Raw genomic sequence first — 15454 nt, 5'->3', positions numbered from 1 at the left:
GATGGGCCCAGAACAGTGTCAAATGCTTGTGTGACACAGGCGCTGCCTCTAGGTACTCCTGTTACTCAAACAATTTGCTGTTAAGCGCTCCCATTTAACTGTTTAATGTGCTCTGTGGGGTATGGTGCAATGATACTCAACAAAAGGAACAGAAAACAATGAAAATGTACAGTAAAGACTTACACATATACCCGTTTTCTTGTGTATTACTACACTGACTCATTGGACATTAAATTTCCAATGGAAATCTTCACCAAATTAAGTCACAAAACAATTAAATGAAGTCCCAACACAAATCTATTAAGCCACAATGCAATATAAATGCTTTTGACCACAAGGGGGCAGTGTTATTGTAAAGTACTAAAACGAAAATTAAAACAATATTTAAAACAAAACCTTTTAGTTAACAGCATGATCAGACGACAATAAAATGTCACAAAGGTGAAATGTTTCTTATCAATTTTAGTAAACGAATAACTTTTTTATTAGACTTTTGTGCATTGTAATTTTCCCATTTTAATTAAAAACAATTCAATACAATTCATTTTCATCAATATTTAGTGGCCGAATTATCGTTCAAAATCTCTTTAAAAGATTAAAAGTACAGAAACATTACTCAAGCCGCTAAATGAAGCACTATTCATGTAAAAAAAACAAGCAAACCAAAACAAGTAATGTGGGGAGAGGTCAGAGGTCAATATCAATACAGGGGTCAAAGTAAGGGGGAGGTACTTACTCATTGGCATCATGGCTTATATTGATGCTCAGATTCTGTATGCTGCTCTTGAGCTGCGGAAAACAAGAGAAAATGGGAGAGTTTGAATGTGTCAAGAAAGCAACTGCTATGAAAAGAAAAGCTTGTGTAGCAATGTCAATACTTTTAAGCACAATTATTGCATTCCTCATGTAAAAAAATAACATTAGCTGGGTTCAATAAGACGTTCCAGTTAGTTGACCTTTATCCAACTTACCAATATAAATATAATATAAAACATTGCATATGAATACTGCAAGCAATACTCTCTTTCTTCACCAGACTGACCTTAAAGTTTCCTTTTGATCCTTCTCAATGACTGATAAAAATTGGAGTGCGTCTCTTAAGCCGAGACTGACCAAATAAGGGTGATGTTCCCAGAAACCCGGGCAAACCACCAATATCGACACAATGCCTTTAAAGAACATGAGCTTAACCTTAGTAAAGGTAGGCGTCCATCACATAGGCACTGAAGTTAGGCCGCTACCCTTGAGTGAGTGACTGCTCTCGGTATAGGAACTGTCAGCGTCAGGGGCGCTTCCATCACATTACTTCTTTGATTAGTTTCTCCGGTGCCCCAGGAGCCCATCCCGATGTGGCTCAATTCAATGGAGAAGAGCAGGATGACAGGTAGTCAAGTCTCGGACAGTGAATGATGGACATAAACAAAAGAAAAATCTATAGAAAGTGCTGACGGGGATGTTAAGGTAAAAGGTTTTGCTGCTAAATCGGGGTTGCACCAAACTACAAGTTCACTGGGACGTGAAGGGGTCAAAACTGGGGGGAAAATGTGAAGTGGAAAGGGTTAATGTGTTCATTCTGGATTTCTGATTTGGGGAAATGGTGTATGGCGAAACAAGTCACGAGTTCCTTTCAGTTACAATGATTTATGAGTCTATTAAGGGTCATTAATAGGGACAAGAAAACCAAGAAGACATTGAGAGGTGTGATGGGAGTGAACCAGGTTTTCTGACTAAAGAGTCAACGTACATCGTCAAAGGCAATTGGAGAAAACCTTACTTCCAATGGGACTTGTAATATACTCATTATCCGCTGGTTCAGGTGGCATGACTAAAACTCACGATGAAGGGAAACAAGACCAAAGCAAGCTGACATGATGCTCGGTCAGTGGAAAAGGGATTTCTATCTGAAATGCGATGACTCCTGGATTGGATAGCTGCCTGTGCTTTTCCTACTGTATCTGCTTCACTTGTTCTGTAGTGTCCTTTGTTGCAAAATTGAACAAGATTAGAACAAGAACAAAGGCCACCTAAGAAAGACCTTACATGAATCTAAAAACCAAAATGAAGAGTATTTTTCCTAAGTAAGGGGCAGCATCTATCTTACAAGCTTCCAGCTACCCACAAAGTTGCCATCTCTTTCGTATCCATTTGAGCCTCAGGGTAACAATCTCTCCCCAAGTCCCCAAGAGAGAGGCTTTGAACCATCTGTGACCTCTTGCCTGGTTAAGTCCTCTGGGAATATTCTTGAAATATCTGCTGTTTTCATCAACGCTTCTACAAAAACAACTGTTTTGGCGAAAGATCAATTAAAATGGATGATTCATTCTCTGCTGCTCTGCACAGCCCTGATCAGACAGATATTATTATTTTTTTTTAATCTTGTGGTGCACAAATTAAAGCACCTCACTTTTGATCTGACTTTCAGAACAGGCAAAACTTTGGCTTTGGCCAATTAGCAGGATGTAGAAGGCGAAAAATTTGCGCTTTGGGTCATAAAAGTTGCAGCAGGGCTCGACATCCTTTTGGGATCAGACTGTAGACAAGGAGCACAGCAACAACCCCAAGGGAAATCAGATTTCCTCTTTTTCCAAGGGCACCGCAAGTGTTTGGCCACTAAAGCAAAGGCGACAAATGATTCCCCGTGGCTTTAATCCCCGCTGGTCGTTTTCCTTGCAGAATTACCAGACTGTTTTTCCTCAACTTGACATATAGCCTGTGAAAGAAACATTTCAGCCTCCAAAATTGACCCCTAAACTGATTAACAGCAAACAATCACATTAGCGAGCTTTACTGATGCACATCCCATATCTGGTTCCCTCCCAAGTGTATTTCCCTTTCCCCTATCAACACAGTGACTGAATAAATACTGCCGATTTCACCCCGGCTTATTTGTTTACTTTGTTACGACGGCATTACGCTCCCATTTCTCCGGCATCTAATTAATAAGCCATTTCCCATGTAAAGAAAGATCAAGGGTGGGTTGCAAGAGATTGAATCACGGAGAGGTGACCTCAGCTGAAGTGTCTCATAGCTTCAGCAGGATAAAACGTTTCCTTGATTACATTTGAAGTAGGGGGCTGAGAATAATACTGATTTGGCTTTTCTTTTGGCTTCAAGAGTCATACCACAGAAGAGAACACCAAGATAGGTTACATGGAAGAGGTTTTATATAACTTAAATGTCAAAATGTTTCAACTACCTTTTCTTGGAAAACTAAACGAATGTTTTTAAAGCTGCATCCGAAAGTTAACTTAAAACAGATTTCACAACGCACTTTACTTTCGCAATGTGACATTTCCAAAAAAACACACAATATTCAACAGTTAATTTACGGTTTAAACCAAAATTGAGATCACTTTTTTGCAGAAACTCTAGTGTTTAATTAAGCGTTTGTTAACATGAATCAAGCTGACTTCACATTCATTATCTTGTTTTGTGTTCCACGAAGAAAAAAAAAGTAATACAGTTTTGAAACAACTCATGGGTGAGTAAAAGATAAGGGAATTTTTATTTTAGGGTGAGAGCTAGACCAGGGATGAGTATTCAGTAAAAATGGTCGGTTTTAATTTTATAGTGACTTTGAGATTATCTTCCTGAAAGAATAAGAACATTTGATTTCATGTTAAGCCTGCCATCCGGTCTGCACAGAGCTTAATGCACCTCACGTACCAGGTTGTTAGACCCTGTCAAACAGTTGAGCCTCAAACACAGCAAAAAGTCCTCATTAGCAAACTGCACTGCGCGCGGAAGACCCGAACACTTTAAAACCACAAAGCTGACGATCTGCCAAGCCTGGTGGACCACTACGGGTTCCCCTTAGACATAAAATAACCCAATATGATAATGAAATGAAAACTAGAATGAAAGAGATAACCATAAAAAGGGCTGTAAAACTCATTCTTTACACAACACCATTAAGGGTCATTAAAATCCATTATGCCGGTTCATCCATGTAGGGAGTAGTACAGCGAACAGGTGGAGGTAAAGCTGGGGCTCATTGGTGATTAATAGGGGTCTGGATGGTGCTACATTAATCTGGTCAGTGTGACATTTACGAGGGAATTGCAAACCCCTGGTGTGACCGCCTAACGTGTCTCCAGCGCTAGGTGAAATAAATATAGACTTGTTATAATGTGGTTGATGGTCTAAATGGGTGTTGGACATGATCGACCTTGGACCTTGACCCATCAACCGTCTGTTGAGGATAAAAGGGTGCATGATTCATGAAGAATGTGTGTAGTAATGGACCTAGTGGCCTATGTAATACATCACAACATGGACCACTTTCAAATGCTGGCACAATACTTCTATCCCTTCAAACATGTAAGGTATATATTTATATCTGTGGAGAAAGAACGGGCTTTGTGACAACGCAATAAAGAAGAAGGGGCATAAGAATTATAAATTTCCAGTAGGGTCAATGCTTTTATGCTTAATTCAGTATGTGGTCCATTATAATAACGATTATATACAAAGCTGAAACGCTTATTTTGCGTATAGGTCGTATAAGTTATTTTGTCATGAAAGATTAATTATATTGTCATGAAACAGTCAGCGTATTTTAACATGCTGAATGCCATAAATGGTCTTCACACCTCTTATTCAGTAAAAGAAAAGGGCTCAAATGGTGAAGGATTTATGAGGGTGCTCGAGTCCCTAACTAATGATGACCTTCATCAGATATTCCATAAAAGTCCTGTTATGGCAAGATTTTGTGTTTCATTTAATTGTTTTATTTTTCATTGACTTTTAGTAGATTGCAAAGGAATGTTATGAGTTTTTGCCATTTGCAGTACGGTGTGAGAACAGGGAACTGCTCTCAGATTTATGTGTTTATGTACCTGGGGAGGCAGAAGGGGGGGACACTCCAGAAAACAGACGAACAAGGACCTCTGACCCCAGTGTCAGAAGGCCATTTGGTGCAGGGGGGCTTAGTGGGCCAACTAGTGACGAATCTAATCTAGATATGGTTCCTTTGTCTATGGAAAACTACTGGGAGGAAGGCTCTGGGGGAAGAAGACCTTGGAAGAGCTAGGATAAAAAGGTGGTTCAGTCTGTCTGGGGGTGTGTCACTCTTCTGCACAGGGTAACAACTGTGTATTAGACTGCTCCTATTCTTGCAAGAATAAATACTTCTATTTTTATAATTTGACTCTGAGTGTCTCTTACGCAGTGATGTTTGTTTAATGAATTTTTGCCACAACAGTCCAATAAAATGTCATGACCTGCATTTGTGGAAGTGGGTTATAATATTTAGTAATTTCAAACAAAAATCACACATCTCAGATTTGGGCAGAAAATCTCAATCTAAAGCTTAAGATAAGTTGCAACTTTAACAGATTTTATAAAAAAAAAATATATATTTAAAATGTTCAATAACATATAGAATCCAACAAATTAACAAAAATATGTCAAATGAATTATTAAAAATATGAAATCTTAGGTTCTGGCCTTATATGTCAACATCTTGCTGCATTTGAAAAAGGGCAAGAGACACTTTTAGAATGCAAGAACCAACAATAGCACCTTTACATCAGCAGAACCCCACTGAGGACAACACAGGCCATTAGGGCGCTATCACACATTATTTCCATTGCCTAGAGATGCGGACCAGAGGAATGAACGTGAAAAGGCCAGGCACATGACATTACATAAATCCCTCGGAGTGATAGAGGAATGAATGGGTTCGGTTCTGAAAAACTCTACAGGAATGAAGTACTGTAGACTTACAGGCGCACCTATGTCATTCAGGTCCACATGACATCAACTGTACCCAGTTGTACACTCCTTTGACCAGTGTTAATATTTCACTGCGGAAAAAATGCCAGCACATTAATAAGTATGAAGTGCGTTTGGGTCTTTCTTCAACTATGAGCACTTTTTGAAAATAAAATGAAATTGTAATTTCCACTACATTTGAAATTGTGCTTAATACCATTCCGTGATGGAAATGACATTTTTAACATTAAAATTTTACTGCTAGCATTTTATGTGTCCTAAATACATAAAATTACATAATTTGACATTTAAATTACTCACAAGTGAAAAAAAAAAAGAATTAGGCCCACAACTTTGGTAAATATGCTATAATTAATTGTCATACAATACTGAATTTATGCATATTTCAATATTTTATAGATTATCATAATTTTAAATGTAATAATATTTTTATGACAAATGTTCATAGTTTAAGAAAATCTGGAAGTGGGACACCATAAAACCATAAAATCTATACATAAAAGCATCTGAAAACAATGGATGAAAGCATAATAATAAAAAAAAAGTATTTAAAATCTACTAATTTAAGAAATACCCTTTTATGAATCTTTTATTTTATTTCTGTAAAAGTTCTTAGGAACAATCGGCATTGTAAAAAATGAAACTGAAAAATCTGATATATAAACCTGCTGTATCTGATATATAAAATACAGCTTTACTTAGGATTCAGCTTTAGAACAGCATTTTTTATTTTTTATGCTGGAAGATTATGGAAGCTTGTTTTCGTCACTGAATAAAAACTAAAAATTCTCACAATTCATTATTTTTTTCTCAGAATTGCATGATATAAACTCGCAATTTTGAGTTATAAAGTCAATTCTGACTTTTTTGCTTGCAATTGGGAGGTTCAAATCCCGCAATTCTGGTTTTATAACTCATCCTTTGCACATTTATATCATGCAATTCTGAGAAAATGGATCCTTTTGATTTTTTATTCTGTTGCGGAAATGAGCTTCCATAGAATCTAGTATTAGGCACTAGGACGGCCCAGCAACAGCAGCAAATGCTCAGCGGCTGTGACACAGACGGGTTGCCAGATGCTCTCTGCTGGATCCCGGCACGCACTACAGGCCACCGCTGTGCCGCCTCAGCTCTGTTGCTGATGCTATCTGACAGCAGCGCAGGCCGTCTGCATGCAAAACCTCAGCCGCGTTACTTCATTGTTTCACTCCCAGCTGCACAAGACCTTTTTGACAAGCAGTGCTTCTGAGATCTAGGTTGTGATGGAGAGCGAGGGTGAGTGCGCCTGCTGGGCAGAGAGAGGTCGGACTCCCTGCTGAATTCTCACTGAGGAAGTACAGTCAAAGACCTCAAATACGATGAAATTAAAGAACTTAGTGTCTTTCAGAAAGGAGAAAATGTCAAATTAATCTAGTTTCTGTTCAAGTACAAGTCTGGCAACTTGCTAATACCAAAATAACCAATAACAAGCTTAAGGTGCAGTTACATTAGCAAAATGTAGTTTTGTCAATAGTGTAGCGATGTAAGAAATACAGCTGACAAAATCACTTTCACACTAAAGAGCTTTCTGTTTTTTAACATGACGAATTTGAGTGAACAACTTGGAGGCCGCAGATTTGTTTGCCAAAAACAAAAATAAATTTCAAATGATTCATTTAAATTGTTTTCTGCATTCATTTGATTACCAATGTTTTTAATAATGAATTTGTACTAAATCATAAAAAATAAAAAAAACATACAACACAGAAACAGAATTTCTGAAAAAACAAAACATTTCATAAGGAACTACTATTCTCAAATTTGAATAAACTATTACAATGTTCTGGATTCAATTGATTAGACATTCTTTTTGATAAAATTTAATTAAACATAATCCAGAAAAATTTAAACGGAAAACAGAATTTGGGAAAAAAAGGTCCTAATTACATCCCTAAAACATGGAATCAGAGCGTAAAGGTTTAAAGGGCCAATTTTGGGCCCCTGTGTTTTAAATGGTAAACTAGTTAAAATAGCAAGTTAATCTTAAAACACTTACCGTTTGGTTCTTAATTCGGTGATAGGGCTGAACGATAGGAAGTCCCAGCGGTGTCACCCACTCCACTGTTCTCCCAGACCTAGCTATTAGCCTAGCGCTATCCGTCAGCCATTCCTGAGCGAAAAAAAGTCAAACAGCATTAACCAATCGATCCAAGTCAGTGTGTATGTATACATTTTATAAATATTTGTAAGAATTCAGAACAAATTTGCATAATGATTGAAACCCATTTACCAAGCTAGCCGAACTGAAACCAAAACCCCTATATCTGCGACAGTTTGTCTTAACCTAAAAAAGATTGCGATAAATAGTTGCGATAAAAGCTCGGGCTGTGCTAGTTGGAAGAACCCAAAGGCACAGGGGGGGGAAGTTATTACTGACATAAACTGAAAATGAAACCCCTTTCCGTAACAATTTTTATTTGCCTAAAAAATATTGCGATAAAAGTCTTGGGCTGTGCTAAAAGAATCTAAACGCACAGGTGGGAAGTTTTTGCAGAGCCAAACTCTAAAGGAAACCCTTATATTTGCAAGGGTTTGTCTTAACCGAAAACATATTGCGACAAAGTCTTGGGCTGTGCTAGTTGGAAGAATCCAGACGCACAGGTGGGAAGTTGTTGCTGAGACGAAGCATTTAAAAAACCTGCTGATCCGCAGCAACAGTGCTTGCTGAGCAACTTGGCTGCCATATTCGCAGGTCCCCAGTGCTCTCCCCCCGAAACGCTTTGTGTGAGATAAATTCCTGTCTTCATCTGGAAGTGGGCCGGGCCTGAAGTGGCTCCATTCGTCAGAGCGTTCACAAACACTTTCCACTCCTGTATCACCTTCTGCCGGTAACGGCAATGATCAACTACCTGGGCTCAAACGCCGCCCCTCCCGAGGATCTGACCCATTTAGGAAGCTGGTTGTGTCTGTAGGCAAAGTGGGGGATATTTCACATTGGTTCTGCCTGTCCGCTCGGTCCCCCCCGGGGGGTGCAACAGGAGACAGTGAGCGGCTGGTCTAAGATCTACTGCACCGGGGACATTCATTCCTTTTCTGTTTCCTGCAGCTGTAACTCATGAGCCACAGCCAGTTGCATCATGGGAGAACTATATCCGGCGATTCACAAAAACAATCTTTTCATTCAAAAAAAAGGAGAGAAGCAACAGGGGTTTTGGTTTTGGTTTAAAATTAACTATTGTTTAAAAGTCGGTACTAATAAGTCTCTCATGCTCTCAAAGGTGCAGTAATTTTATAAAAAAAAACACAAAACAAAAACAGTAATATTGTGAAATATTCTTACAATTTAAAATAACTTTTTTCTATTTTTAAAAGTACTGTTTATTTCATTTGTACATTGTATGTTGTGTATATGTAATGTGTATCTTTGTTCTTACCTTTTAATAAAGAAAATAATGACAAATATTTTTTATCTTCGCCACTTTGGCCTAATTCTTCTTTATTTTATATTTTGTCACCTTGTAAGGCTTTGTTTTTAAAATAGGGGACATTAGTTTGGCTGTAATGCTCAGTCACTTACAAAATAGTAAAACCAACATGCAAAAGAATCGTGACGAAACAGTGAATCGTGATTTTCCTAAAAAAAATCTTGATATTTTTGCCATATCGCCCACCCCTAAGTAACAGTAAAACTAGACAGCACTGAGAAATGTATTTAATGATACAATTTAATACACTAACCCATTGCCAAATCTGCATGGGGAAATCTGTACAAATTTCCTGATTGCATGGACTCCTATTAAATTGACTGTATTTTTGGCTGAGAAAATGTAATCCTGATTAATAAAGAGTAAAAGGGGATGAGATATTATATACCTGAATCTCCCTCGTTCCAGTAAACATTTCCTTCAAGCTGTTAAAAACCTGAACCACCAGGTAATGTGAAGCATCCCATACGTGGTCCTGCGGATTACAAATAGCACATTGTTATATTATACACACAGGCACAACACTGAATGCTTTATCCAAACCCCGATCAGGTTGTGAATATAATATTTAAATGCATTTGTATTTGTATGTCAGGTACCAATAATTATTGAAATTCCAGAAAATAACTGAACATTTATATATATATAAAAATCTCCAAAGAGACCAAAAGGACCATCCATTCAAATTTTTGCTTTCACAAGCAGATTGTGGAGATGAGATCCCCTTGATAATTCCTCTTTTTTATTCTCCGCAGCCTGGGAGAGACGAGAGAAGCTTCACATGTTTCTATGGCTGCCCACAGAGGGCCGCACTTGGGGAAATCAAGACTGACGCAAACAGTGGGGAAAGTCAATCCTTAAAGTTAACGTCACCTGCGATGTAAAGGAAGATTACCAAGCTTATCTTCGCCTTTAAATCCAGAGTTGAGGAAAAGGTTAGATAGCCAGAAGTCATGGAATGAAATAAGAGAGAAATGGGGAGTTTGTATAGCTAAAGTACTTGACAGGCAGATTGAGTATAAACACCTTCTGGCTGTAAAAGGGCCTCAATCTGGCTGGAACTGCTTTCTTTACTGCGTTGGGTCTGCAAAATACAGACCACATCCATCCCCACATCATGCAGGACAAGGTTTGTTTCGTGTGGAAACTCACTCTTCATCTTCCCCGAGTTTCTTGCTCCATCTATGATCATTTTAATTGAAGTGCAACAAGCCTCACCTTAGGGAAATCATCGATTTCCTTCAGCCGCTTTTCGATTTGCAGACGACCCCCGTACCGAGTGACGCCATAGACCACAGTCATCACTGTCTGCTTCACCACCTTCCTGCTGATGAAGCCCTCCAGCACCTGTGCGATCTTCAATCCCGTCTCCGCATCCCGAGCCCTGAACTCTTCCACCTGTGAGACACGGGACAGCGCACTTTTCTCCATAAATAGCCCAAAGTGAGACCCCATAAATCAATGCACTTAGTCATCATGTTTATGTTAGTGGTGGTTAGTAGTGACTAAAGACTAGTCGATTAGGTTAAGCATTGTTATACTTTTGTATAACCATAAGTATTTAAAAAAAAATATATATATTTATATTCTAAAAAAGAATTATAATTAACAAAACAATTTTATTTAAAAAAAAAAATGTATTCGATATATTGTGATATATAATATAATAATTTAATATTATTTTTACTAATACATTTATTACAAATTGTATACTGTATATTATCAATTCATTTTTAATATACTTTAAATATGATAATAAAACAAATATAAATAAGACAATTTTATTGTATTTTTATATATTGTAACATAATACGTTTATTGGATTTGAAATATAAAATTAAACATAATATATGAATCAATGTAGAAATTACATATAATTTTTTTAATTAATAATTAATATATTTTAAAATACAATGATAATATTTATTTATTTATTATAACATACACACATATATATATATATACATATATATATATATATATATATATATATATTTCTATATATAATATATATATATATTATATATATAAATATATTTATATATATTTAGATTTTATTTTTCTAAATAAATGTATCTATCTAAATATTATAATAAAAATATGATAAATACAAACATTGCATGCATTATGCATTATATTATTTTATTATATTTTATATACAGTGATATATAATACAATAATGTATTATTATTGAATATTATAGTCATAATAAATTATATACTGTGTATTATTAATGTATTATTAATATATTTTAATTATTATAATAAAACAAATATAAACAACACACAATTTGATTAGGCCTACATTATCTTATATATTGTAACAATATAAAAGTTTATTAGATTTGAAATATAAATAAAAACGTAATAATATCAATAAATATAGAAATTACATATTAAAATGCATTTAATTTTTATTCATTATTTTATTTATTATATTCAACAATTAATGACATATTAATGACAACTGACAGGCAATTCAGAAATAAAAACAACGATAACAGAAATATCCCAGTTGTCCTTCACTTAAACTATAAATAGCTTAATCTGCATGGAGGGAAGGAGCAGGTTCATTAATCACATGAGGTGTAAAAGTTGTTGACGGCCTTATTGGGGCTCTTGAGAGCTTACGCTATCAAACAGAAGCTCTGATGCCGGCTGCCGAGGAACAATGAGGCTGTTCGGGCCAATCTCTGACTCAGCAGAGCTCATTGAGATGTCAGCCTTGTACCCTTCAGCTAAGGATAGCGCAACCCGATGTTTTAGGCAAGAACGATACAGTGTATTCAAAGGGTACACTGTGTTCCCAAATATAGTCAAATCAATAGCCAGGTCAATATATCTCAGATAGAGTTCTCTAAAAAACACACAGTCTTCCCAGAAATGAAATGAAAACTGGAGCTTTGAGACCATGTGTTGTGAGTTGTGGATAAGAGGCCGTTTAAGATGACTATTCAACTTCGACTGAAAGGGGCAGTAAGACGCACTGACGCCCCCTGGTGCCGCAGAATGACTGACCTGCTGAGCTACGCCACTGTAGACGTCCTGAGGCAGTTCACAGGGCAAGAGGTTCACTGAAGTAGCACCAATCACATCCCGCCCGAGGGCAGCATAGTGCTGGAGGCCGTTGCATGAGCCGTCCTGCGAGCGAGAGAGCGAGAGAGAGAGAGAGAGAGAGAGAGAGAGAGAGAGAGAGAGAGAGAGAGAGAGAGAGAGAGAGAGAGAGAGAGAGAGAGAGAGAGAGAGAGAGAGAGAGAGAGAGAGAGAGAGAGAGAGAGAGAGAGTTACAATCTACACCGTATCGCTAAACAGCAATTAGGTGCAATAGCGACTTGTACTGGAATAGCAAAAAGCTTGGTCTTCTTAATATATTTAAAAGATAAAGTAACCACGCAGTACCTGATGTACAGGGTAATAGGAGACGAATTTGGTGTGGTCGGGTGAGCGCGAGGCATTCGCTATCTCCATACAGCAACCCAGTGCCTGCCACGGCTCATCTGCATTCATCCACCATTTGCGACCCTGCAAAATTAGAGTTGCGACTCTTTAGGGAGCAAGGAATGTGACAGTCATTTCAATAAAACATTCAGTATAACATTGCTCAGTCATAACTCTGAGCCTGCATTGTGATGCATTCGGATTTGAAAAAAAAATACAGATACCATGGAATCAATTATACAATGTATATAAGGTCGGTGTACTGCAGTGGTTCCCAAACTGGGGTACAAAATGTTGAGTTTGCCGTTCGTTAAATTCTGTCGCATCTAGTGTAAAAACAGGAAAATGGTAGTGCCGTAAAAGGTCAAATACATGACATCCAATCAAATGACCTTTTTTTCTTTTGCGGTCAAAACTGACTGCATCCTGTAATGGAAATTTTACATTTAGATGTGTTCTTTTACTTTTATATGGGTACAACTTTTATTAACGTTGAAGATTCATGTTTACTCATAAGAATTTAAAGGAATATAATCATATAAGCAAAAAGCACATTATTAAAGATATATAACCAAGCTTTTAGAAATGTATAAGTTAGGACAGACTTGCAGGAACGAAATGTTCTCTCGGTCATGTGAACGAGGTCTGCAGCTAAAAACAGGAAACTTTTGCTGACATGACATTGTTCTGTCTGGATATAATTTATTTTAGACATAAGATCATGAAATGAGACGTCTCCCTTTGAGGTAACAATGGTTTTTTACACAGGGGTGTTAGGGTATATAACACTGGCGAAAGGGACTAGCCTTTGCCTTCTCATGTCAGATGCTCTCTGCATGAGAATGCCATGGGCCTTCTCATATCAGACGCTGTCTGTGTGGGAACGTCTTATTTCATGCATGAAATAAAATACTTTGTTTAATCTTTTGAGAATCGACTTTGTCTCCTTCATCCAGGTTTTAATATTGATAAATTTCCACAACAATCCACACAAGCAGCGTCCATATGATAGGTTGCGTGCAGTGAGATTATGCTGCCTTAGTAAATCGGCGTTACATTACTGCTGGTCTCGACAATGTACCTTTGTAAAAGTGGGGATTTAGCACTTTTTAGTGCGAATGAACAAATACAGACACAGACTGTGCATAGAGATCGATTTAAGACTCAAACTCTTTGTTATAAAAACATACCCCGAGTAAATTCTTCTTGTTTTTAACGTTGATCTGATCATATATTATCCGAGCAAGAATGCAATTTTTCCCGAATATCTACACATTGAAAATGTGACAAACTGTACACAACAGTTCAACAAACAAAAAGGTAACAAAGTATTGTCAATATTGTTTGGTCTATTTTGCAAGGAAATAATAGTTCCAACAAAAGCCACGACGGAACTGTTGCACGAACAAATAGGGAGAGTTGATGATTCAATGACCCTTTCATAAATACAGTGCTTCGTCACGAATGAATGAATGAATGAATTAATGTACGATTCAATGACTTCGTACCAACATCTCGACTAATCAATTACCTGCGTCACTAATCGTACTTAAGTTAAACATAGACCCACAATCTAGTCAAATACTTTTCCAGAAGACTTATTTAAAAGTAATTTGAAAACATGTAGTCCTGCGACCCCTAGTACACTGGTACTGTAAGTGTGCGATTGAAATGCTTACGTCAAGAGGATGGTCTGCCGAGTCTAGGACGTCCTCCATGATGCTCTCAGCGTACTCCAGTCTTCCAGCTATTGAGCTACGCTTCTTCAACCCCGTGAGGTTCACCAGGTGGATCTTCAACCAATCGAGACCTTTGGGACCGAGAGGTCGTCCCTCGGCAAACAGCAGCAAGGCCCTGGTCACGTCACTGCCAAGGTGGTTGAAGTAAGGCGGCTGGGGGTACGTACGACCTCGGAAGTCCATATTATGTGGAAACCAAAAGATCTCGTCCCTCATGTTGTTGGCGATAGACAGCTTATAGAGCGCGTCCATTCGGAGGCTGTGCATCTCTGCCACCTTCTTCTTGGCTTTGACACCCTCCCGCTTCATGTAGGCCTTCTCAATCTGAGTGTAGGACGGGTCATGAGGGTTGAAGCGAGGAATCTCAGGCGCTTCCGACAGCGGGGGAGGGATGCTGAGCTTTTCGCTGCCTTTGTCGTTGAATATCGAGATGATGATGTCCAACAGGGGCTTGTTGATCTTCCAGGGGCAGTTGCCCACCTGATTGAGGGAGTCCAGCACAGCATGGAGATCTTCATCTCGGCACTTCTCCAGGAGAAGTTGGTGTTGGATGGCTCCATCGGTGGCGCGCATCAGCTTGGTGGACGTCAGCAGGTACGCGCCGCTTTTCGGGGACATCCAGGGCACGGGTGGACACAACATGGGCATGACGTAGGATTCAAATATAAGTTTGGTTTCCATCGCAATCCTCTGTATTTGTGTCACAATAGGATGCGGTTTGATGAAGCCGATCTGATGGGGATGCCAAAGAGAGCAAATGAAAATCAAGACTTAACTTCAAGGCATGTCACAAAAAGGACATTAAACATGGACAATTAAATCCTTAAATGCCGTGACGGATCTACATTAATCAACATCTCTCGCCGCTCACTCGCAGCAACCCTGTAATCCAACCTCAAATAAATCAGAGATGATTTATGAGTGCTGCTGGTAAAGTGTATATGGTGCACAATAGACGTAACTGTCTTTGACAGCTGGATAAACATCTTCTATTCAGAGAGAAAGTACACAATATAGTCACATAAACAATGGCCGAAATCAAGCAATTCAACATGTCAAATATGAATATCCAATAAGG

The 15454-nt window shown here is 38.1% G+C and overlaps 1 protein-coding gene across 1 annotated transcript in view; it reads right to left on the bottom strand.

Annotated features, from left to right (window-relative positions):
* Positions 1-15454, bottom strand: part of polrmt (polymerase (RNA) mitochondrial (DNA directed)) — a 44129-nt gene that overhangs the window by 10627 nt on the left and 18048 nt on the right. Inside the window, exons 10-16 of the mRNA XM_079594026.1 lie at positions 14317-15108; positions 12599-12721; positions 12218-12340; positions 10419-10598; positions 9589-9675; positions 7772-7885; positions 737-789 (exon numbers count right to left, since the gene is read on the bottom strand). Of these exons, the coding sequence (XP_079450152.1) occupies positions 737-789; positions 7772-7885; positions 9589-9675; positions 10419-10598; positions 12218-12340; positions 12599-12721; positions 14317-15108 (1472 nt within the window). The remainder of the gene's footprint in view (positions 1-736; positions 790-7771; positions 7886-9588; positions 9676-10418; positions 10599-12217; positions 12341-12598; positions 12722-14316; positions 15109-15454) is intronic.

Source organism: Phoxinus phoxinus, assembly GCF_949152265.1.
Source record: "Phoxinus phoxinus genome assembly, chromosome: 20".
NCBI lineage: Eukaryota > Metazoa > Chordata > Actinopteri > Cypriniformes > Leuciscidae > Phoxinus > Phoxinus phoxinus.
Note: the sequence above shows the minus strand (reverse complement) of the source record. Positions and strands in the feature narration are given on the sequence as shown.